The 25,779-nt window shown below is 29.3% G+C and overlaps 1 protein-coding gene across 1 annotated transcript; it reads left to right on the forward strand.

Moving 5' to 3' along the window:
• Nucleotides 1-12,871: 12,871 nt before the first annotated feature.
• Nucleotides 12,872-17,928, forward strand: LOC133322592 (uncharacterized). The gene is made up of 6 exons (XM_061531571.1): nt 12,872-13,960; nt 15,293-15,468; nt 15,537-15,810; nt 15,881-16,175; nt 17,567-17,685; nt 17,777-17,928. The coding sequence occupies exons 1-6, from the start codon at nt 12,940-12,942 to the stop codon at nt 17,926-17,928; spliced, it is 2,037 nt and encodes a 678-aa protein (XP_061387555.1). The 5' UTR covers nt 12,872-12,939.
• The last annotated feature ends 7,851 nt before the right edge of the window (nt 17,929-25,779 follow it).

Consider the following 25,779-nt stretch of genomic DNA (forward strand, 5'->3'; position numbering starts at 1 on the left):
TAATCGATTATTTTAGATTTATTTAAGTTGGCAGGCAGTTAAAGAAAGAAAATCTTGTTTTTGGCCAGGTTAGCCAGTCAGCCAGCCAGCTGAGCAACCATCCATTTGGCCTGCCAACGATTCCGCACATCTAACAACCACATGCTGTTTTAAATGTAAATGGCTTGTAAAGCCAAGGAATTTCTTTTCTATTTAGACCCCTCTTTTTCCACCTCCTCACCTCTCTCTCTCTGTCTCTCTTTCCCCATCTCTCTCCCTTCCTCTCCTCCTCCTTCTTTTCATATCACATTGCCAATCAGCAAGAAATGCTTTCAAATTTACGTTATGCCACTTTTTCTTCTCGATCTTCTAACTGGAATTCTAGTTGGAAGAGGCATCATGGCCATGATTGCTGTTGTTGTTGTCGCTGGCCCAGTTGCTAACCATGGCTGTCCGAACGCCGCCAAGATAAATGAGCAAATTTCAACGCAGTTTAGTGAACATTTCACAAAACATCATTTCAAGCTGTTTTTTGAGGATGAGGATGAAGAAAAAAAAAATAAATCGTTCCCATTTCCAAAGAGCAAGATCCAGAGAAAGAGAGAGGGGAGATAAGAGTGAGTGAGTGAGTGAGAGACAAGGAGACTGGTAAACAGTTGTTGAACGGTGAAAGCCTTGCAAAAATTTATTATCGTATTCTCAAAGCAACCTTGAGCTATGTCCATGGCCAGCATCAGCAAGATGCTTGGACCCGATTATCATCCTCATCGTCATTGGCGTCGCCTCTATTTTTTTTTATTATCTTTAGCTGAAGGCTCTCCTATGGCCTGTTATGCAATCAATTTCCGGTTTCTTTCGATGCGATTCTATTGTGATACAGTTGTTCTGGTGTGGCCAAACCAAGCCTGGTCTTAACTCAGCCAGGGCATTTCCATTCAAATTATGTGGGTGGTTGATCTGCTGTGTGTGTATATTTTATTTTTATCTGACCCGAAGTTCTGCTCTCTCTCAAATAAAGGTTATTTTTAAATCTGTTAACAAGCTGTTTGGATGTTGAGGTGGCGGAAAAATACTTAACGGTATTTGATAATACCAAAATGCAATTCAGCAAAGTTTTTCCATTGGAAACACCGAATTCAGCAAAGATTTTCCAATAAACATCACAATTCAGCATAATTTTTGCATAGATTAACACAATTCAGCTAAGTTTTTCTCCTAAAAAAGTTAATTCAGCTAAATTTTTCTCGTGGAAAAGTTGGTTCAGCTAAGTTTTTCTCCTAAAAAAGTTTATTCAGCTAAATTTTTCCCCTAAAAAAGTTAATTCAGCTAAGTTTTTCTCCTGAAAAAGTTAATTCAGCTAAGTTTATCTCCTGGAAAAGTTAATTCAGCTAAATTTTTCTCCTGAAAAACTTAATTCAGCTAAGTTTTTCTACTGATAACATTAATTCAGCTACGTTTTTTATTGAAATCCCGCAATTAGCAAAGATTTTTTTAATAAAAATCGTAATTCAGCAAAGTTTTCCCAAAGAAAAACACAATTCAGCTAAGTTTTTACGATGAAAATCACAATTTATCTATGTTTTTCTATAGAAAACGTCTATTCAGCTAGGTTTTCAAACGAAAAACACAATTCAGCAAAGTTTTTTCATTGAAAAATAATAATTTTTTATCCTATTTCGATGGAAAAACACAATTCAGCTAGGTTTTTCCAATGAAAAACATAATTCAGCTCATTTTTTACGAAAACAAAACTAATGCAACAAGATTTTTTTATAAAAAAAAACTAATTCAGCAAGTTTTTTAAAGGAAAATCGTAATTAAGCTGGGTTTTTACGATAAAAATCACAATTTATATATGTTTTTTCTATAGAAAAAGGTTTTCAAACGAAAAACACAATTCAGCAAAGTTTTTTCTTTGAAAATAGATAATTAATTGTCCAATTTCGTTAGAGAAACTCAATTCAGCAACTGTTTTCCAATGAAAAACACAATTCAGCTCAATTTTTTTATACGAAAATGGTAATTCAGCAAGATTTTTTAAAGGAAAATCGCAATTCACCTAGATTTTTCTAATGAAAACTACAATTCTGCAACGACATTCCATAAGATTTCAATTCAGCTAGGATTTCTAATGAAAAAACACAATTCAGCTAAAATTTTCATATGAAAAACGCAATTCAGCAAGATTTTTGCATAGATAAACTGTATTCAGCAACGATTTTTAACCGTAAAATAAAATTCAGCTACAATTTTCTTATGGCAAACTCAATTTAGCAAGGTTTTTCTGACGGATATATCAATTCAGCTAGATTTTTGTAATGAGGAACGTAATTCAGCAACGATTTTCAATAGTGAAACAAAATTCTACAATAATTTTCCATCAAAAAATCACAATTCAGCTATGATTTTCGATGGAAAAACTCAATTCAGCAAGGTTTTTCTATATTAAAACTCAATTGTGCAATGTTTTTTAAAAGGAAAATTCAATTGAGCAGGATTTTTGTAACGAAAAACACAATTCAGCAACGATTTTTAAAGAAATTCTCGGAGTTTCTTATTACTGTGCCCTTTAAGAACCCTTCCATAAAAAATATAATCCTCCTTGGTTTTGTAGATTAATTGTTATCCTCTTTATCATGTCCATGTCATGAACATCAACTGGGTATCCACCCATTGTTATTCTCAGACAGCCCTAAATGTCATTGGCTAAATTGCTTGTCTTGTTTTGCTACTTCATGTATGTTCATGTTTAATTAAACAGAAAACAATTATTATTACATGCAATTGTTTGGAGGAAAAAAAACAATTCCTATCACATGTGACCAGCCAAAAAAAAACAGCAAAAATTTGCCAAAAATAATTTTTTTTCGTTAATTAATTAATTTATTTTTTTTTTTAATTTTTTATCCCATATGTTTATTTTATTTAAATATATTTTTTTTAATTTTTTTTTTTTTAATTTTTGTTATTTATTTTTTTTCAATTAATTTTTATATTTTTATTTAAATACATTTTTTTTTAATTTGTTTTTTTTTTCAATTTATTTTTTTATCTATAAATTTTAATATTTTTCTCATTTTTTTTTCATTTATTATTACAAAAGAAAGATTTTATCAAGTTTGTTGCCTAAGTCTTTTGATATATTTTCTCTTTCTCATCAATAGTCCATTTTATTTTAGTCTAACAAGTTTGTTGTTTAAGTCTTTCATTTTTCGGTAATAAATAACGGCATCTCTCTCTCTCTCTAATTCTCTCAGTACCACCCAACGAATGATAACAGATGTTAAGCACATAAAAAGTTCGTTGCTTAAGTCTTTGGGCTACAAAGGCAATGAATACGAACTGTCTCTCTCTCATTCTCTCTTCACTTCTGTGTGATGGTGTTTAAATGGGAATACACAAATGCAGGAAACAAAGAGAGATGAATTTGGAAGAAGGAGAGAGATGAATTTGGTTTTAAAAGACTTAAGCAACAAACTTAATAGGTTGTTGAGTGGGGAAAATAATTAAAAAATATTAAAAGAAAAAAATAATTCAAAAAATTAAAAAAATATTTAAAAAATTAAAAATTTTTAAAAAATAAAAATTAAAAAAATTAAAAATTTTTAAAAATTTTTAAAAAAATTAAAAAATTAATAAATATTTAAAATAAAAAATTTAAATAAATTAAAAATATTTAAATAGAAAAAATATTAGAAAAATTAAAAATTATTACAAATATTAAAAAAATATATATTTAAGAAAAATTAAAAAAAAAAAAACAAAATATTTAATATTTATTTATTTATTTATTTTTTTTTTTTTTTGAATTTCTATTTTCGAATTTTCCATTTAAGTAAAAAAAATAGTTTTTTTATTACATATATTTTTTTGATGGCATGATAACTTGCTGTTGATGTCCCCTCCATCCCCCTTGTGGCAATTTATTATATCACTGCTACATCAGTTCACAACAAAATTACATTAATTGCCAACACAGTGGCATTCCCTGATCAAAATAGGTTCATTCTCTATTACCACGTTACTTCTCCATAACCAGAAAAAGTGTCGACCATTGGCCGGGCTATAATTTATGTTTGCGTGTGTGTGTGTGTATGCCGCACAGCTGTGTGGCAATTCCTTTGACGTTGTTGGCAAGTGTTCGCTGGTGTTCTTATTAAAACCCAGCATGTTGTAAATTAATTGTAGGATGTTCGCCTGGTGTGAGATGATATTGGCGACAAGTGGAAGAAAACGTGGCCAAAACACCAGAGAGATAGGATGGCATGAAAATTGTGATGATGACGGTGATGGCAATGGCCTAAGTAAAATTTATTAAATGGCTAGATATTGAAAAGGGGGACGAGGGAAAATTCTGGGAGAAAAAAATCATCAAAAAAAGACAAAAAATTGAAACTTTCACAAGAAAAAAATTTGAAATGAAACCAAAAGCAAACATTTTTATGTGTTAAACGTGATCCAAAAAATTTTTTTGAAGTAAAGATTTAAGTTACAAATTGAATTTATTACTGAAATCAAAAAAAATCACAAAAACAAATTCTGTACAAAAAAATGAAAACTTCTTCATGAAATGTAAAAAAATACCACCATAATTTTTTTCTTCACAACTGCTTAACGATAATTCAAAGGAAAAAAATCCAATGCTTCTTTTTCAAAACCATAACAATTAACATAGCTCAGGTGTTCAGAACCGAACAGAAAAGTGAACATACACAGCATCTCCGATAAAAGTTTGCAATAATCATCATCAGTTAAAAGTAGGAAAATCTAACTATGATCACTTTCATACCTGGCCTGCTTCGTATCTCGGTATTTTATTTCTGGTTCATTTCTTACGTGGCCACAACATTGTTGAATTGCATTGCAACTGTAAACGATGTTCGGTTTTGGTACAGCAACAAATCCAATTTTTTCCTGCAACCAGTTTTTTTTCGCCTTCCCCTTCGTCCACATCCTCTTCTTCTTCTCCATTTTCATCTCCGTACATATGTGTAACATAAATATGATTTTAATGGTTATACCAGTGGTATATCTGTTGGCTGCATCATCGACAACCATAAATGGTTATCTTTTTGCCGTACATTTTCATTCACAATTGAATTGATTGCCGGCAATCAATAATCAATAAAAATGACTACCTGGTGAATGGCATCGAAACACCAAACGCACACATATGTATGGTATATATATGCTAATAACAGTTAGCCACCATCTATGATTATTTGTAATTTATTTTTGCAAGAACGAACAAAATAATTTTTTTATTTCTTTGCATTGGTAATTCGTTTTTTTTTAATTGAGGGGGGGATTTGTTAGTAAATACCTGATATTATTATTTTTTCGAAGCACACACATTTTTTAAAGTGCTAAAAATAATATGGTAACATCTGTGATAAATACGATTGGAGTCAATTTAATTAAAAGGGGTTATTTTTTATTTTTATTTATTTTTAAAAAAAAATAAAATAAAATTAAAAACATTTTTATTTTATTGTTTCTAATTTATTTATTTTATTTTATTTACTTTTATTTTATTTATTTTTATTTTATTTGTTTTTATTTTATTTATTTTTTTTTACTTATTTTTAGTTTATATTTTTTATTATATTTTATTTATTAATTTTTTATTCAATAAATTGAGGGGGGGGGGGGATTTTTTAGCAAATACATAATATTAATTTTTTTTCGAAGCACACACATTTATTTAAAAGTGCTAAAAATAATATGGTAACATCTGTGATATACGATTGGAGTCTATTTAATTAAAAGGGGTTGTTTTTTAATTTGTATTTATTTTTAAACATAAATAAAATAAAAATAAATACATTTTTATTTTTTTATTTTTATTTTTTTTATTTAATTTTATTTTTTATTTTGATTTTTTATTTAATTTATTTTATTTTATTTTTTATATTAATTTTTTTATTTAATTTTATTTTTTTATTTTGATTTTATATATTTTTTTATTTTATTTATTTTAATTTTATTTATTTGTTCTTAATTTTTATTTTATTTTTTTCATTTTTATTTTATTTTATTTATTTACGTATTTTAATTTTATTTTTTATTTTGATTTTCTATATTTTTTATTTTATTTATTTTTATTTTATTTATTTTTAATTTATTTATTTTTAATTTATTCATTTTATTTATTTTTATTTTATTTATTTTTATTTTATTAATTTTTTATTTTTTCATTTTTTTATTTATTTTTATTTTATTTTATTTTTATTTTATTTATTTATTTTATTTATTTTTTTGTTCACTATAATAGTAATCACATCAGCCGAAAACCAATAAAACAATGCAAAAATTCTCAATTCCCTTTCATTTGCCCTTAAATATACACAAAAGACTTAAGAAACAAACATTAATTCCTGAATTTATCTTATTAAAATTTTTAATCTCTTCCTCTCTCTCTCAAAAAATAATAATAATAATAAAACGGCCTTTAAAAATGTTTTAATGTTTGTTTCTTAAGTCTTTCATTGTCTCCCTATCTCTCTAACACACACTCTCTCTCTCTCTCTGTTTATCACTAATATAATTCCCCGCTTGTTGCTTAAGTCTTTCGTTAATAGTAGATACCATTAAAAATAATAAAAGTTTGTTGCTTAAGTCTTTTAAATCTTGTATTTCTCTTATTAGAATATTGACTCTCTCTTCCTCTCTCAAAAAAAAAAAAAAAAGAAAATAATAATAATAATGAAACGGTTTAACGTTTGTTTCTTAAATCTTTCACTGCCTTCCTATCTCTCTCTCTCTCTCTAACACTCTCTCTGTTTATCACTAATATAATACCCCGCTTGTTGCTTAAGTCTTTCGTTAATAGTAGATGCCATTAAAAACAATAAAAGTTTGTTGCTTAAGTCTTTCGTTTTTTGCAATTACGAGCAGTCATTGTTTTGCTTTAATTTATCTCTTATCTCTCTCCATCTATCTCTATCTCTCTCTTTGATCACACCTCACTTAAACATTACCATCCATCCATAACAAGTTTGTTTCTTAAGTCTTTGGTAAGGTGAACGGTTGGAATGCTAATAACAAAGAGAGTAAGGAGAGCAATGAGAGCCAAATTAAAGAGATAGCCGATTGAGACATTACAAATGGCAAATGTGCTTGTTTCTTAAGTCTTTTGATTAATTCAAAGGGAATTTAAAGAGAATTAAATGATTAATTGTGATATTAAGTGAATTACTGAAGGAAAATTATATAGAAAACATATGTTTATATTTTTTAAAGGATAATTTGGATTTTTTGGAAAATATTAAATATTACATAAAATTAAAAATAAAATAAATAATTAAAAATTAAATAAAAATATTAAATAAAAAATGAATATTAAAAAATATTACATAAAAAAATAAATATTTTTGAAAAATATTTTTTTTAAATAAACTAAAAAAAATCTATAAAAAAATAAAAAATCAAATAATTGAAGAAAATTAAATTTAAAAAAATTAAAAAATAAAAAATAAAAAATAAAAAAATAAAATTAAATAAAAATATTAAATAAAAAATGAATATTAAAAAATATTACATAAAAAAAAAATATTTTTGAAAAATATTTTTTTTTAAATAAACTAAAAAAAAATCTATAAAAAAATAAAAAATCAAATAATTGAAAAAAATTAAAAAAAAAAATTAAAAAATAAAAAAAAAAAAAATTAAATTAAAATATTAAATAAAAAAAATTGAATATTAAAAAATATTACATAAAAAAATAATTATTTTTGAAAAATATATTTTTTAAATAAACTAAAAAATAAAAAAAACTATAAAAAATGAAAAAAATCAAATAATTGAAGAAAATTAAATTAAAAACAAAATTAACATTTTAAAATTAAAAAACAAAATTTTTAAAATTAATTACAATTGAAATAAATTTATCTGATTTTTTTACTATTATTTTTTTTCTAAATTTAAACAAAAGACTTAAGTCACAAACTTTAGGATTTTTTTTGCGATTTTTTTTTTCAAAGAAAATTCCTAGAAAAAAATAGTATTTTTAGATTCCCTTGATTTTTTTCTCACTTCCTTTGTTGTTTCTTTTCCTATGATTTTTTATTTATTTTTTTCTTCTTCTTCTTCTTGTTAAATACAATGAAGATCTACCATTGTTATTTGCTAAAAAAAACATTAAAGTTCCTTACGCTGGCAATAATATATATTAAGGATAATTTGTTTTAATGTTATGACTTTAACTATTTACAGCCTATTATGGTAGTTGGAAAATTTTGCGGAACGTTCTACTATGCCCTGTTTGTGTGTATGTCTTTTGGGGCCGAGACGTATTCTTGTTTTCAAAGCCTAAGGGCAAATTTTATTGGTTGGTCTCGATGTTATGGAGCTTTTAAAAATAGAGAGAAGGAGTGAGAGAGGTAGGGATGAGGGTAGAGCGATCGAAAAATACCTTAACACATTAATTAAATTCAGTCAGTGAGTCAGTCAATTGTTCCGTCACTTGGTATTAAAGTGAAATAATGCCAAGAGATTTTTTTTCTATGGCAGGGCAACATTTCAGTACAAATGGCCGTATAAATTTCATTTCATAAAAATAGCATCTAAGAGGTCGTCAATTGTTAGTAAAGTTAGAGAAAGATTTTATTTTTATTATCTTTTATTAATTGCCATGCTTTCGGATGTCAGTGGAGATTTGTAAAAATGCCACTTTACTGTGTCTAGCTTCATTATTATTACAATTTTTTTCGTTCTCTGGATTTCTGCATCTATTTATAAGTTAAAGAGGATGTTTGGTTGTTCTTCTTAGGCCTTTACGGCAGCTTCTAAGGCTGTCATCATCACCTAGCTGATGGTGGATTATTTTTATTTTATTTTTTTTTTCTACCTAGAGCTTTGGTGCCAAGGAAGGCATTCACATGTCGCTATGGGTTGATAAGAAGTAACAGATGCCGAAGTAGAAGAAGAAAAATTTTCTTGGGCCTCCATACACACACACACTCACACATATATAATTTATTGTATTTATTGTTTTAAGTGGTTGTCAGGTTTCCAGATTTTTTATCGTATGCCGCTGTTTGGAACAACAACAGGTGTTAAATGACAGAGATTGCAATACATTATTAGCATAATTAGTAGAAAAAAATTGACAGGCATTTTTCCTATAGAGAAAAAAATCCTCAGGACCCCAGTCGAGACTTCTAAATCGATTATTTTCTATGGAAAAAATTCTCAGGGCATCAGATCCATTTTTTTTCTATAAAAAAAAAATTTCGTAGCGGCAGGGCCAAAAATAAAATTGACAGACATTTTTTTCTATAGAAAAAAATCCTCAGGACCCAAGTCGAGACTTCTAATCCGATTTTTTTCTATGGAAAAAATTCTCAGGGTATCAGGTCCAATTTTTTTCTATAGAAAAATCTCATAGCGGCAGGTCCATTTTTTTTATAGAAAAAAAATTGCATGACCCCTGTGAGGTGCCAGGTCCGCCATTTTTTTATAATAACTTCTCAAGAACCCTGTTTGCAATTTTCTCCACCAAAAATTCTTCAGGAAACCTGATTACGATTTTCCTATACAAAAAAAATTCTCAGGAGCGAAACAAACCTCAGTTAAAAAATGTTTCTATAGAAAAAATTCTTAAAAAACCCAGTTCCACATTTTTTTCTTTTGAGAAAAAAATTTCCGAATCTTAGTTCAAAAAATTTTCTATACAAAAACATCCAAAAAACCATAGTTTGCAACTTTTTCCTATAAAAAAAATTATCGCAAACCCCTGGAATTTTTTTTCTATAGAAGAAAAAAATATCTTCTTCTTTTGATCTCACCTCCCATTACAGAAAAAAAATCTCATTTCAATAATTTAAATGCAAAAAAAAACAACAACAACAACAAAAATACAACACACACCACAAAAATTAGTTTCTGAACTCAAGCAGAAACTATTTTATGCTACAATAATTTTTCCAGACAGCAGATAAGCAGAGCTCCCTCATTTTAATATGGCAAAACGGCGTGGAAATTTCAAATCACCGCCTAGAGTGTCTCAATTTAAATTGTAAAACAATTCTAGGAAAAAAAAGAAAAATAATAAAATCAAAAGAAAAATTTTATGATAAAAATACTCAGGCGAACAGATACACACACACACACACTCGTACACAAATAATATATCTAGCTGTAATAGAATGATACCGTTTTTTTTTTGTTTATAGATCTGGTAATTTGATAAGGTTTAGTTGGGAATGGGTTACAATTTTTTTTTGTTACGCTATTCTTGCGTATAATTGCCGGTATTTTGTTGAACATATAATAATACCTCATAAGGGGGCAATGATGATATGGGAGGGAAAAATAAGAAATAAAAATATTTATTTATTTATTTTTTTTATTTAAAAATTTTTTTAATATTTTTCCTTTGTATTTAAAAAAATAAAAATTTTTTATATTATCATCTGTCATTCTTAAATATATTTTTTTTTTTTAAAAAAAAATTTTCCCTTTGAATAGTAATACAAATAATTTTTTTATATTATTATCTTTCATTAAAAATATTTTTTTATTAATTATCTGAAGAAAAAAATTAACTTGGAAATTATGAAATAAATATTTTTTTTTTATTTTCCAATTTTCCCTTTAGTGTAATAAAAAAAATAATTTTTAAAATTATTCACAGCCCTTAAAAAATATTAATTTTCACAAATTCCAACCATTTTTCCATTAAAAACTTAAATAAATCATTAAAATGGCCGAATAATACAAAAGACTTAAGCAACAAGCGTGATTTACCATTATCACTGCTTTACAACGAGTTTCCAACAAGAATTCTCTTGCACATGCCCGTTAAATGCATTACACGCTCTCTCTCACACACACCCATTAACGGAATGCCGAATATAAACAATGCATCCAATTAGGAATTATGAAATATTTTTTTTTATTTTTAATTTTTTTCCTTTATAATTAAAAAAAAATAATTTTTTAAATTTTTCCCAGCCTTTGAAAAATATTAATTTTCACAAATTCCAACCATTTTTCCATTAAAAAATCAATTAAATCATTAAAATAGCCAAATAATACAAAAGACTTAAGCAACAAGCGTGATTTTCCATTATCTCTGCTTTACCATGAGTTTCCAACAAGAATTCTCTTGCACATACTCGCCAAATGCATTACTCGCACTCTCTCTCACACACACCCATTAACGGAATGCTGAATGTAAACAATGCATCCAATTAAAAATTACGAACTATTTTTTTTTTTTAATTTTCCAATTTTCCCTTTTGTGTAATAAAAAAAATAATTTTTTAAATTATTCACAGCCCTTAAAAAATATTAATTTTATTAAATTCTGCTCATTTTTCCATTAAAACTTAAATAAATCATTTAAATACGCAAATAATACAAAAGACTTAAGTAACAAACGTGATTTACCATTATCACTGCTTTACAACGGGTTTCCAACAAGAATTCTCTTGCACAGACTCGTTAAATACATTACTCGCTCTCCCTCTCTCTCGCTCACACACAGTAACGGAATGACGAATGTAAACAAAACAATCAATTAGACTTAAGCAACAAACTTGCTATGGGGTTTCATCATATGTAGTAATAAAGCCGTTATAAAGAGAGCTCTCTTCTCATTACAGTGGGATGCTCTCTTCTCTCGCTTAATCGCAAGGTAAACGTAAACAATGTAAACAATGCATTTAATTAGACTTAAGCAACAAACTTGTTATGGGGTCTCATCACTAGAATTAATGTGTCCGTTATAAAGAGAGTTCACTTCTCATTACAGTGGGAGGCTCTCTTCTCTCGCTTAATCGTAAGAGACATAGGGGATTTTGTTATTATCTCCATTGTAAGGCATAAAAACGAGATTTTCAAAGGAAAAAAAATTACGCCTTAAAATAAAAGGAGGCGTTTGAATTCATATTTTTTGGAATTTTTTTTTTTATTATTTAAGAAATTTTTTTGGCTCCTTATAAATATTTATAAAAAAATATAACCTCAAAGTTGCAACATTTTTTTCCATTTATTTTTTTTTTCTTGTTGTTCTGGTTGACCCTATGCCTGAACTTTTAAGTGTCAAGGTGTTTCTATTGTTCTTTATATCTTTCTTTTTTTGTAAATAAATGGCAATGCTGCCTGCCTGGTCATGTTTTGTTGTCCAAAGACAATTTTATGAAACTTTTCTTAGGCTTCGAAAAAATAAAAACTCCAAGTGAAGTTCAGCAGAACTTATTGCCGGAAGGCCAGCAGCAAATGACAGTGATATGAACAGCAATGTTGATAGAGCAAAAAAGAGAGAAAGAAAAAAATGTTGAACATTTGTTATATTGTTTTTGTTGCTTGACCATCTGACTCTTTTCCGCAAAGACTTGGCTGCAATTTGCCACATAAGTCATAGCGAAAGACTGCTGTGGCATTCGATATTATTGTAAATTGTTTGTTGTCATTGTTGCTGTTGTTGTTGCTGCCGGTAAATAATAATAATAGACAATGTTGTGGTTAAATCGGTTTTTTCTGTAACGGCACAAATGGCGGATTTTTTTATTTATAAGAAAGCAAGATTTATTGAAGGGGAGATATTTTTAGGAAGTCTATTAGAGCTTTAAAATATTAAAACTAAAGGTTCCGATAATTTTTTTAAAGAAAAAAATGAAAAATAGAGCTGCGAGAATGTTTTTCTATAGAGAAAATGCGGAACTGAGGCAGCTAGAATTTTTTTCCATTACGGGAATTTATTCCTCTCTTTATTAGTTAAAAAAAATCTCTTAATACCTTCTCTTCTAATGACAATCTCCTCTCTTCTCTTTTCATTTTCAGATGCGACTGAATTCTACAAAACAACAACAACAGAAAATATCCAAAAAACAACACAACAACTCTAGCATCATGAGTCTCTCCACCAGTAGCACCTCCGCCACCACCACCACCAGTATTGTCATAGCCACATGCCTGCTCCTCATTGCCTTGCCCACACCAGCGGCAGCCCGCATGGCCTTTGAAAAACTGACAGATTACGACTTTGCCGGTACGACCTATTACAGTGTTAAGAATCTCTCCCTATACGAATGTCAGGGCTGGTGTCGTGAGGAAGCCGATTGTCAAGCTGCTGCCTTTAGTTTTGTCGTCAATCCCCTGTCACCTTCACAGGAAACCCACTGCCAATTGCAAAATGACTCATCGGCCCATAACCCTTCAGCGGCTCCACAGCGTTCCGCCAACATGTATTACATGGTGAAACTGCAGTTGCGCAGTGAAAATGTCTGCCATCGACCATGGTCCTTCGAACGGGTACCGAATAAGGTTATCCGTGGTAATGACAATGCCCTGATCTACACGAGCACCAAGGAAGCATGTCTCTCGGCCTGTTTGAATGAGAAGAGATTCGTGTGCCGTTCGGTGGAATACGATTACAATAGCATGAAGTGTGTCCTCTCCGATGCTGATCGTCGTAGTGGTGGACAATTTGTTCAGTTGGCTGATGCCCAGGGTACAGATTATTTTGAGAACTTGTGTTTGAAGCCCCAACAGGCCTGTAAATCCACACGGTCCTTTGCCAATGCCAGAGTGGGAGTTTCGGAGGAGAAGGTAGCCCAATATGTTGGCCTCCACTACTACACCGACAAGGAATTACAAGTCACTTCGGAATCAGCCTGTCGTCTGGCCTGTGAAATTGAATCGGAATTCTTGTGCCGCTCCTTCTTGTATCTGGGTCAGCCTCAGGGTGCCCAATATAACTGCCGTTTGTATCATTTGGATCACAAGACCCTGCCCGATGGTCCCTCAACCTATTTGAATCATGAACGTCCCTTGATCGATCACGGTGAACCCATTGGACAATATTTCGAAAACATTTGCGATAAATCGGCAGCTCCATCGGCCATTTCCACCAGCCCTGGACCATTGGATCAATTGGATCAACAAGATAGCCTGTTGAGTGTACAAGAGGATCCCGCCTTGAATATTACCCGCAATGATGTGAATTGTGATAAGACCGGTACCTGTTATGATGGTGAGTAAGGATTTAAATTCTGAAAAAAAAAAATCGGAAATAGGGCCCCCGAAAAATATTCCATTAAAAAAATCGGAACTAGGGTCCCGGGAAATTTTTTTTCTATAGAAAAAAATCGGAATTATAGTCTCGAAATTTTTTTCTATAGAAAAAATTTGGAAATAGGATCCGGCGATTTTTTCTCTATAGAAAAAAACGGAACTAGGGTCCCGAGAATTTTTTTCTATAGAAAAAAATCGGAATTATGGTCCGGAGAATTTTTTCCTATAGAAAAAAATCGTTCGGTGGACCCAAGAATTTTTTTCTATAGAAAAAAATCGAAACTAGGGTCCCGAGAATTTTTTTTCTGTAAAAAAATCGAAACTAGGGTCCCGACAATTTTTTTCTATAGAAAAAAATCGGAACTAGGGTCCCGAGAATTTTTTTCTATAGAAAAAAATCGGAAATAGGGTCCCGAGAATTTTTTTCTATAGAAAAAAATCGGAACTAGGGTCCCGAGAATTTTTTTCTATAGAAAAAAATCGGAACTGGGGTCCCGAGAAATTTTTTCTATAGATAAAACATTGGAACTAGGGTCCCATGATTTTTTTCTTTAAAAAAAAATCCGAACAAGGGTCCCGAGAATTTTTTTCTATAGAAACAACAACGGAACTAGGGTCCGGAGAATTTTTTTCTATAGAAACAACAACGGAACTAAGGTCCCCAGAATTTTTTTCTATAGAAAAAACAACGGAACTAGGGTCCCGAGAATTTTTTTCTGTAGAAAAAATCGGAACTAGCGTACAGTGAATTTTTTTCTATAAAAAAACAACGGAAATAGGGTCCCGACAATTTTTTCTATAGAAAAAAAATCGGGTCCCGAGAAAAAAATCGGAACTAGGGTCCCGAGAATTTTTTTCTATAGAAATAAAATTCGGAACAAGGGTGTTCAGATTTTTTTTTAATTTAAAAAAATCGGAGCTAGGGTCCCGAGAATTTTTTCTATAGAAAAAAATCGGAACAAGGGCCTTGAGATTTTTTTTATTAAAAAAATCCGAACTATTGTCCCCAGTATTTTTTTCTATAGAAAAAAAATCTGAACTATTGTCCCGAGAATTTTTTTTCTATAGAAAAAAATCGGAACAAGGGCCTTGAGATTTTTTTTTATTAAAAAAATCGGAACTATGGTCCTGAGAATTTTTGCCATTAAACAAATTGGGAACTAGGGTTCATTTTTTTTCTAAAAAAAATTGGAAATTGGATCCCTAGAATTTTTTCCGAACTTGGGTCCCGAGATTTTTTTTTTGATCCTTTACCTTCCCATTTAAATTTTATTTTGTCTCTCCTTTCCAGTCTCCGTCCACTGCAAGGATACCCGCATTGCCGTCCAAGTCCGCACCAACAAACCCTTCAACGGACGTATCTATGCCTTGGGCCGTTCCGAAACCTGTAACATTGATGTCATCAATTCCGATTCGTTCCGTTTGGATTTGACCATGGCCGGACAGGATTGTAATACCCAGAGTGTGGTAAGTACATTAAAATTTTTCTCCGAAGTTTTTTTCCGATTTAAAAAAAATTCTCCCGTTTTTTTCAGACCGGTGTCTATTCGAATACCGTTGTCCTGCAACATCACAGCGTTGTCATGACCAAGGCCGATAAAATCTACAAGGTCAAGTGTACCTATGACATGAGCTCCAAGAACATTACCTTCGGCATGATGCCCATCCGTGATCCTGAAATGATTCACATCAACTCGTCGCCTGAGGCTCCACCACCAAGAATTCGCATTTTGGATACCCGCCAACGTGAAGTGGAGACTGTGCGCATTGGTGATCGTCTGAACTTCCGCATTGAAATTCCCGAAGATAGTAAGTATCGGAAAGAGGAGAGGTTTTTGAGGAGGTTATTAATGGATTTTTTTTTTAATTTTCCTTTCAGCTCCCTATGGCATTTTCGCCCGCTCCTGTGTTGCCATGGCCAAGGATGCCCGCACCAGTTTCAAAATCATCGATGACGATGGCTGTCCCACCGATCCCACCATCTTCCCGGGCTTCACAGCCGACGGCAATGCCCTGCAATCGACCTATGAAGCTTTCCGTTTCACCGAAAGCTATGGCGTCATCTTCCAGTGCAATGTCAAGTACTGCTTGGGTCCATGCGAACCGGCTGTGTGCGAATGGAATATGGAATCGTTTGAAAGCTTGGGCAGAAGACGTCGTCGTTCCGTGGAAAGGTAAGGGAGAATAAATTTTTTAAATAAGAAATATTAAAAAAATATATTTTTAGTACTAAAAATTAAAAAAAAATTTACTAAAAATTTTTAGTACCAAATATTAAAAAAAATATTTTAGTACTAAAAATTTTTAGTACTAAAAATTAAAAAGGTTTATTTGAATAAACACTTTTAAGTACTAAAAATAAAAAAAAATTGTACTAAAAATTTTTAAAGGAAACATTTTTAGTACAAAATATTAAAAAATTAATTTTTTAGTACTAAAAATTAAAAAGGTATATATTTTTTAGTACCAAATATTAAAAAATTAATTTTGTCGTACTAAAAATTTTTTAAAAGAATATTTTTAGTACTTAAGACTGGGTACTAAAAGTGAATTTAAAAAGATTTTTAAGTACTAAAAATAGATTTGAATACACATTTTTTAGTACTAAAAACTAATTTTTAAAATTTTTAGGTACTAAAAACACAGTTAAAATTTTTTTAAGTACTAAAAATTTATCTAAATTTTTTTGTACTAAAAATTTATTAAAATTTTTTTTGTTACCAAAAATTTATTTTAAAAAATTATTATGTACTAAAAATTAAATTATATTAATTTTTTAGGTACTAAAAATTAATTTAAACAAAATTTTAGGTACTAAAAATTAATTAAACCCGTTTTTAGGTACTAAAAATTAAAAATTGTTGAGTACTAAAAATTATTGATGTACTAAAAATTAATTTAAACACTTTTAAGGTACTAAACGATTATTAAAAATTAGTTTAGGTACTAAAAATGAATTTAAAAAAATTTAGGTACTAAAAATTAATTAAAAAAAATATTTTCAATATTTATTTTTTTATTAAATTTAAAATTAAAAAAAAAATTTAGTACTAAAAATTAAAAAAAGTATATATTTTTTAGTACTAAATATTTAAAAAATATGTATTTTTTTTAATTACTAAAAATTTTTAATAAAACATATTTTTAGTACAAAATATTAAAAAAAAAATTTTTTTTAATACTAAAATTTAAAAAATATATATTAATTTTTAGTACTAAAAATTTTTAATAAAATATATTATTAATAAAATATGTACTAAAAATTAATTAAAAAAAATTTTAGCTACTAAAAATTAATTTAAACAAAATTTTAGGTACTAAAAATTAATTTAAAACCGTTTTTAGGTACTAAAAGTTGTTGAGTACTAAAAATTATTGATGTACTAAAACTTAATTTCAAAAACGTTTTAGGTACTAAAAAATTATTAAAAATTAGTTTAGGTACTAAAAATGAATTAAAAAAAATTTTAGTACTAAAAATTAATTAAAAAAAATATTTTTAATATTTATTTTTTTAATTTAATTTCCAATATTTAAATTTAATTTCTATTTCCTCCCCCCTTAGCAATGACACCAAGGAAGCCGATGAGGATATGAACATTTCCCAGGAGATTTTAGTTTTAGATTTCGGTGATGAGAAACGTGAATTTTTCAAATCGGATCCCAGCACAGATTTTGCTAAAGGTACATAGATCCGACATCCGTCACACACACATATATAACCAAACCCGATGCTAATAACCAAATTTGAAATTCCTTTATTTTCTATTTTTAGATAAGACTGTCACTATCATTGAACCCTGCCCCACTAAAACTTCCGTCTTGGCTTTGGCCGTTACCTGTGCTCTCATGATTTTATTGTATATTTCCACTTTGTTTGTGTACTATATGAAAAAATGGATGCAACCCCATAAAATTGTAGCATAAGTAAGCAAAAGCAACAACAACAACAAAAACAAAACAATAATAAGCACACACCAACAACAACAACCAACCACCACCTAGTGAAAAGAAAAGCAATACACACACAGCTACACATGCCTAACACATAGCTAGACACACACACATACATACAAAAAAATCCTAAAAAATTACGGTAATTAGTTTTAGAGAAACAAAAAATCAAGTAAATTAAGCTTTTACTTGGTTTTTATAAATTAAAAAAATTATTTTTAGTAATAAGCTTTTTTATAAATTTTATTATAAAACCAGCAACAAGAACAACAACAACGGATACAACTTAAGCCCTATGATGCAAAAAACGAAAAAAAGAAGAAGAAATTATCTTTAAAAACGAAAAAACCTAGTTAGAAAGCTTTTTCGAAAAAAGCTCCTCAAAAGCTTTCGACTATTTTTTAATTTTAAAATTTTCTATAATTAATTTCATTCTTAAAAACCAAACTGCGACGTAAGCTTTTAGTATATTTTCGCCAATAGAAAGCTTTTAAGGAAAGCTTGGAGGGTTTTAAATTTCACAAGGGAAGCTCCAAAAGTTCCATAGTAAACAGTTTTTTTTTTGGAATAAAAAAATATATGCAAAAAATTTAAAAAATCGTAATTTTTGGTTCAAATATCAATTTTGGCAGAATTTCGACAAAAAATGAATATTAGACCAAAAAATGGGTATATATCGGTAAAAAGCTCTGAAATATTTAAAAGCTCTTTAGTACAAAAAATTTTTAAAATTATATTATTTTTTTCAAATTTCAATTTTGGGAGAATTTTAAGCATATTAGACCAAAAAATGGGTATATATAGATGAAAAGCTTTAATTTTCTGTAAAAGCTCTTTGGCAATTTTTTTAAAAAATCAACAAATTTCTTTTGAAGAACTAAATATATTCTTCAGAAATTGTGAATATTGGGCAAAAAAAAATAGATATATAAAGGTAAAAAGCTCTGAAATATTCAAAGCTCTTTAGTAAAAAAAATTGAAAAAAAATCATAATTTTTGCTTCAAATTTCAACTTTGGAAGAATTTTAACTATATTAGACCAAAAATGGGTATACGAAGATGAAAAGCTTTAATTTTCGGTAAAAGCTCTTTGGTAATTTGTTAACAAAAAATCACCAATTTTTTTCAAATTTACAGTTCAATTGGAAATTTAACCCATAAAATATGTTATTTTTTTCATTTTTTCGAAAGTTTTTTTAAAAGCTCAAAATTTTCGTGGAAAGCTCTTTGCCAACAAAATTTAAAAAATCGTAAAAATCCATAATTTTTTTTTCTAAGGACTAGCTAAGTAAATTAGCTTACAAAAATTTTATTTGTCAAACTTCAAAAAATATCTACTAAAAGCTCTTTACAAAAAAGTGATTTTCTTTGAAAGCTCTGTGGCAGAAAATGATGGCAAAAATATAATATCAGGGTCATTGAAATTTGCAAAGGCTTCTTTCCTGCAAAATGTATATTTTTTTGGAGAAAAACATTTTGTTTGAAAAAAGCTTTTTTAGAAAAATATCGTTTTAAAAGCTCTGAAGAGTAAAAAATTATAAATAGAAAAGCTTTATTTTTTAAAGATTTATCTTCCCGCAAAATGTTGATTCTTTTGAAAAAGCTCTTTGGAAAAAATCAAATTTTTTTGAAAAAGCTCTTTTTTTTTGAAATATAGAATTTTTAAAGCTCTAGAGTATAAAAATGTATAGATACTGTACAAGGAGTCATTTTAATTTTGAAAGACTAATTTCCTGCAAAATTTCAATTTTTTGAAAAAGCTCTTTGGAAAAAAGTTTACTTTAAAAGCTTTGGTGCATTAAAAAATTATAAAAAACGCAGTACTTTTACCATTTTATTTTTTAAAGGCATCTTTTCCATGAAATTTCAATTTTTTTTGAAAAAGCTTTTTGAAAAAAATCAATTCTTTATGAAAAAAGCTCTTTTTTGAAATATATTATTTTTAAAGCTCTGGAGTATAAATAACTATTTTAAGGTTTCCTCCTGCAAAATTTAAATTTTTTTGAAAAAGCTCTTTGGGAAAAAGTTTACTTTAAAAGCTCAGAAGCACTTGAGCTATTTTAAGGCTTCCTCCTGCAAAGCTCTGGCTATAAAAATCACAAAATTTGCTTTGCCGTATCAAAATAACTGTATTAATGTGCTTTGGAGAATTACTAATCAAAAGTTTTGTAAAAGCTCTTTAAGTTTTTATTTCTATTTGAAAGCTCTGCGGCCTAAAATCGCCGCTAAACCTATCAGTACATAAGAAATTGCCTTGTTGGGAAGTAAATTTTTTTAGAAAATTTGTTTTCCAAAAAAAGCTTTTGCAAAAGCTTTCTTATTTTGAAAGCTCTGACATATAAAATAATCACCAAATTTGCTTTGCCGTATCAAAATAACTGCATTAATGTGCTTTGGAGAATTACTAATCAGACGTTTTGTAAAAGCTCTTTATGTTTTTATTTTTATTTGAAAGCTCTACGGCCTAAAATCGTCGCTAAACCTATCAGTACATAAGAAATTGCCTTGTTGGGAAGTAAAAATCTTAGAAAAAATGTTTGCGAAAAAAGCTTTTGCAAAAGCTTTATATAAATAGTCTTTCCAGAGCTTTGAAACGAAAATTGCCTTGTTGGGAAGTAAAATTTTTAGAAAAATTGTTTTCCAAAAAAAAGCTTTTTCAAAAGCTTTATAAAATTTTCCTTCAAAAGCTTTGAAACTTTAAAGAAATGTTTTTTTCTTTTATAAGAAAACGATTTTTTAGTCCTTTTAAAAAAGCTCATTTTAAAGCTTTCACATATTTTTGATTTTTTTTAATCCAAAGCTTTTTTGATATGTTTTTCCTTGTCACCATCCCTCCAAGTCTGTCCCTAGGTTTCCAAGAAATTTATCTAAAAGCTTATTTCATTCTATAAACTTTATCTAAGCTTTTTCTTCAAACACAGACACACAAAAAGCTATTTAAAGTTTCCTCTCAAAAAAACAGGCCTTTAAATTTAATATATTTTTTTATTTTATTTTATTTATTCAAACAAACTACTGCCTATTTTATTTAGAAAAAAAAAATAATCACTTTCTATGAAGTTTTAAAATTAAAAAATTTTAATAAATTTTTTTTAAATATTTTTTTTTAATAAATTTAAAAAAAAGACCCCGAAATTTTAAAACTTCCATAGAGACTGGTTAAAAATAATGAATTTCTAAAAAAAAACTCTATTCCTATGACAACAACAAAAAAAACCAACACAACTATTTTACTTATTTATTTATTTAAAAAAAAAATACCTAAATTCTTTAAGACTCTAATTTATAAAAAATTTAAAAAAAATTCTTAAAACTATATTTATTATTAATTCTATAATTTAAAGAAATGAAAAAAAAATAATTTTTTTGAAAAATAAAATTGTGCTTAATTTTTATTGCATTTAAACAACAAAAACAAAAATATACAAAAAATTGAAAATTATTTAAAAAAAAATATTTTTTTTTAGAATTTAAGCAACACAAACCAGAAATAAATAATAAATAAAATTAAAAAAACAAATTCCAGCATTTATATTAGCAACAATTTCCAATTTTAATTTTAAATAAATTTTAATTTTTAGTTATTTGTAAATAAGCAGCAGAATTTTTGTGCAAATAAAAACAACAACAATCTTAATAATAATTAAAAAAAAAAAAACAAAATATATTAGTTTTTTCTGGCTAATTACAAAAACAAACAACTACAACAAAATATTACTTTGTAATGATAATTGTAATAATTAACAACAACAAAAAAAGAGAATGCATTTAAAAATCTTTTCTAAATAAAAATTATATATTAAAAAAAACAACAACAACAAATGAGTTTTTAATTTTTACGAAACTTGACACACACCTTTCTAGACCTAATTCAGTACCCTATGCCAAATTTCGTGTAAATCGAAGGATATAAAGGGACTTTGGTGCCCCATTTACCTTACATCGGACAAAACTATATATGGGAGCTATATCTAAATCCGAACCGATTTTCACGAAACTTAACACACATCTTTCTAGAATTAATTCAGTACACTGTGCCAAATTTCGTGCAAATCGAATGATATATAGGGACATTGGTGCACCATTTTCATAAAATCGAACAAAATTATATACGGGAGCTATATCTAAATCTGAACCGATATTTTCGAAACTTGGCAGACATCACTCTAGGCATAATTGAGTACGTTATGCCAAATTTCGTGCAAATCGAATGACATATAGGGTCTTTGGTGCACCATTTACCTAAAATCGGACGAAAATATATATGGGAGCTATATCTAAATCTGAACCGATTTCCATGAAACTTAACACAAATCATTTTAGACTTAATTCAGTACCCTATGCAAAATTTCATGTAAATCGAAATATATATAGGGACTTTGGTGCCCCATTTACATTAAATCGGACGAAAATATATATATATGGAAGCTATATCTAAATCTTAACCGATTTTCAGAAAACTTAACACACATCATGTAAGACTCAATTCAGTACGCTATGCTAAATTTCGTGTAAATCGAAATATATATAGGGACTTTGGTGCCCCATTTACATAAAATCAGAAGAAAATATATATAGGAGCTATATCTAAATCTGAACCGATTTTCATGAAACTTCACACACATCACTCTAGACTCAATTCAGTACCCTATGCAAAATTTCGTGCAAATCGAAATATAAATAGGGACTTTGGTGCACCATTTACCTCAAATCGGACGAAAATATATATGGGAGCTATATCTAAATCTGAACCGATTTTCATGAAACTTGAAACACACCTTTCTAGACCTAATTCAGTACCCTATGCCAAATTTCGTGTAAATCGAAGGATATAAAGGGACTTTGGTGCAACATTTACCTTAAATCGGACGAAAATATATATGGGAGCTATATCTAAATCTGAACCAATTTTCAGGAAACTTAACACACATCTTTCTAGACCTTAATCTGTACGCTGTGCCAAATTTCGAGCAAATCGAAAGATATATAGGGACTTTGGTACACCACTTACCTTAAATCGGACGAAAATATATATGGGAGCTATATATAAATCTGAACCGATTTTCACGAAACTTAACGCACATCATTCAATACTCACTTCAGTACCCTATGCAAAATTTCATGCAAATCGAAAGATATTTAGGGACTTTGGTACACCATTTACCTTAAATCGGACGAAAATATATATAGGAGCTATATCTAAATCTGAACCGATTTTCACGAAACTTGGCAGACATCATTCAATACTCACTTCAGTACCCTATGCAAAATTTCGTGCAAATCGAAATAAAAATAGGGACTTTGGTTCACCATTTTCATAAAATCGGGCGAAAATATATATGGGAAATATATTTAAATCTGAACCGATTTTCATGAAACTTAGTACACATCATTCTATACATAATTCAGTACGCTGTGAAAAATTTCGTGCAAATCGAAAGATATTTAGGGACTTTAGTGCATCATTTACCTTAAATCGGACGAAAATATATATGGGAGCTATATCTAAATCTGAACCGATTTTCACGAAACTCAGCTCACATCATTTTAGACTTAATTCTGTACGCTGTGCCAAATTTCGTGCAAATCGAAAGTTATATAGGGACTTTCATGCACCATTTATTGAAAATCGGACGAAAATATATATGGGAGCTAATCTAATTCTGGACCGATTTTCATGAAACTTGGTAGACATCACTCCAGGCTCAATTCAGTATGTTATTCCAAATTTCGTGCAAATCGAATGATATATAGGGACATTGGTTCACCATTTACTGAAAATCGGATGAAACTATATATGGGAGCTATATCTAAATCTGAAACGATTTTCACGAAACTTAACACACATCATTTTAGACTTAATTCAGTACGCTGTGTCAAATTTCCTGCAAATCGAAAAATATTTGGGGACTTTAGTGCACCATTTACCTCAAATCGGACTAACCTATATATGGGAGCTATATCTAAATTTGAACCGATTTTCATGAAACTTGGTAGACATCATTCTAGACTCAATTCAGTACGCTGTGCCAAATTTCGTGCAAATCGTAAGAAATATGGGGACTTTAGAGCACCATTTACCTCAAATCGGACGAAACTATATATGGGAGCTATATCTAAATCTGAACCGATTTCCATGAAACTTAGCACACATCATTCTATACATAATTCAGTACGCTGTGTCAAATTTCCTGCAAATCGAAAAATATTTGGGGACTTAGTGCACCATTTACCTCAAATCGGCCGAAAATATATGTGGGAGCTATATCTAAATCTGAACCGATTTTCACGAAACTTAACACACATCATTTTAGACTTAATTCCGTACGCTGTGCCAAATTTCGTGTAAATCGAAAGATATATAGGGTCTTTGGTGCCCCATTTACCTCAAATCGGACAAAAATATATATGGGAGCTATATCTAAATCTGAAGCGATTTTCAGGAAACTTAACACACATCATGTAGGACTCAATTCAGTACGCTATGCTAAATTTCGTGTAAATCGAAAGATATATAGGGACTTTGGTACACCATTTACTGAAAATCGGATGAAAATATGTATGGGGGCTATAAATAAATCTGAACAGATTTTCATGAAACTTAGCACACATACTTCTAGACTTATTTCAATACTCTTTGCCAAATTTTGTGCAAATCGGGAGATTTACAGGGACTTTGGTACACCATTTACCTAAAATCGGACGAAAATATATATGGGAGCTATATCTAAATCTGAACCGATTTTCACGAAACTTGGCAGACATCAGTCTAGGCTGAAACCAGTACGCTATGCTAAATTTCGTGCAAATCGAAAGTTATATAGGGACTTTGGTGCCCATTTACCTCAAATCGGACAAAAATATATATGGGAGCTATATCTAAATCTGAACCGATTTTCACGAAACTTGGCAGACATCATTCTAGGCTCCATTCAGTATGCCATGCCAAATTTCCTGCAAATCGAAAGATATTTAGAGACTTTGGTACACCATTTACCTTAAATCGGACGAAAATATATATGAGAGCTATATCTAAATCTGAACCGATTTCCATGAAACTTAGCACACATCATTCTATACATAATTCAGTACGCTGTGAAAAATTTCGTGCAAATCGAAAGTTATATAGGGACTTTGGTGCCCCATTTACCTTAAATCGGACGAAAATATATATGGGAGCTATATCTAAATCTGAACCGATTTTTCTCAATTTCAATAGGGTTCGTCCTTGGGCCAAATAAATGAGCTGTACCAAATTTCATTCAATTCGGATCATAAATGCGACCTATACTTTGTTTACAATTTAACATGGACGGACAGACAGACGGACGAACGGACGGACATGCAAAAATCGACTCAAAAAGTGATTCTATGCATATTCTCAAAAGTAACTATGGGTCTATCTCCTTTCCTTTTGCAAACACATGCACAAAGACATAATACCCTGATACCACAGTGTGGTGAAGGTTATAAAAAGGGGTTGTATGGGGACTACTCCTAAAAGGGGATGAGTATTAATAATTTTTGGTGGAGAGATTTGTTACGACTACTAAATACCAAATTACAGTTAAATCGGTTGAGAAATGCGCTCAAGAACCTCCAAAATACCGAAAATTGTAGGGTACCCTTATAAGGGGGCTACCAGAAAAAAATAGAGCTATATTTATAATTTTTAGTGAAGAGATTTGCTACCCAATAAGAACTCAAAATACAAAGTTGCAGCCAATTCGGTCGAAAAATGCAATCAAAACCCTCAAAATACTAAAAATTAGGGTGTACCGTTATATGGGGGCTACCAGAAAAAGTGGACCTATATATGTAATT

Source organism: Musca vetustissima, unplaced genomic scaffold (assembly GCF_032173495.1).
Source record: "Musca vetustissima isolate MV318-11 ecotype Yass unplaced genomic scaffold, APGP_CSIRO_Mvet_v1 utg11918, whole genome shotgun sequence".
Lineage (NCBI taxonomy): Eukaryota > Metazoa > Arthropoda > Insecta > Diptera > Muscidae > Musca > Musca vetustissima.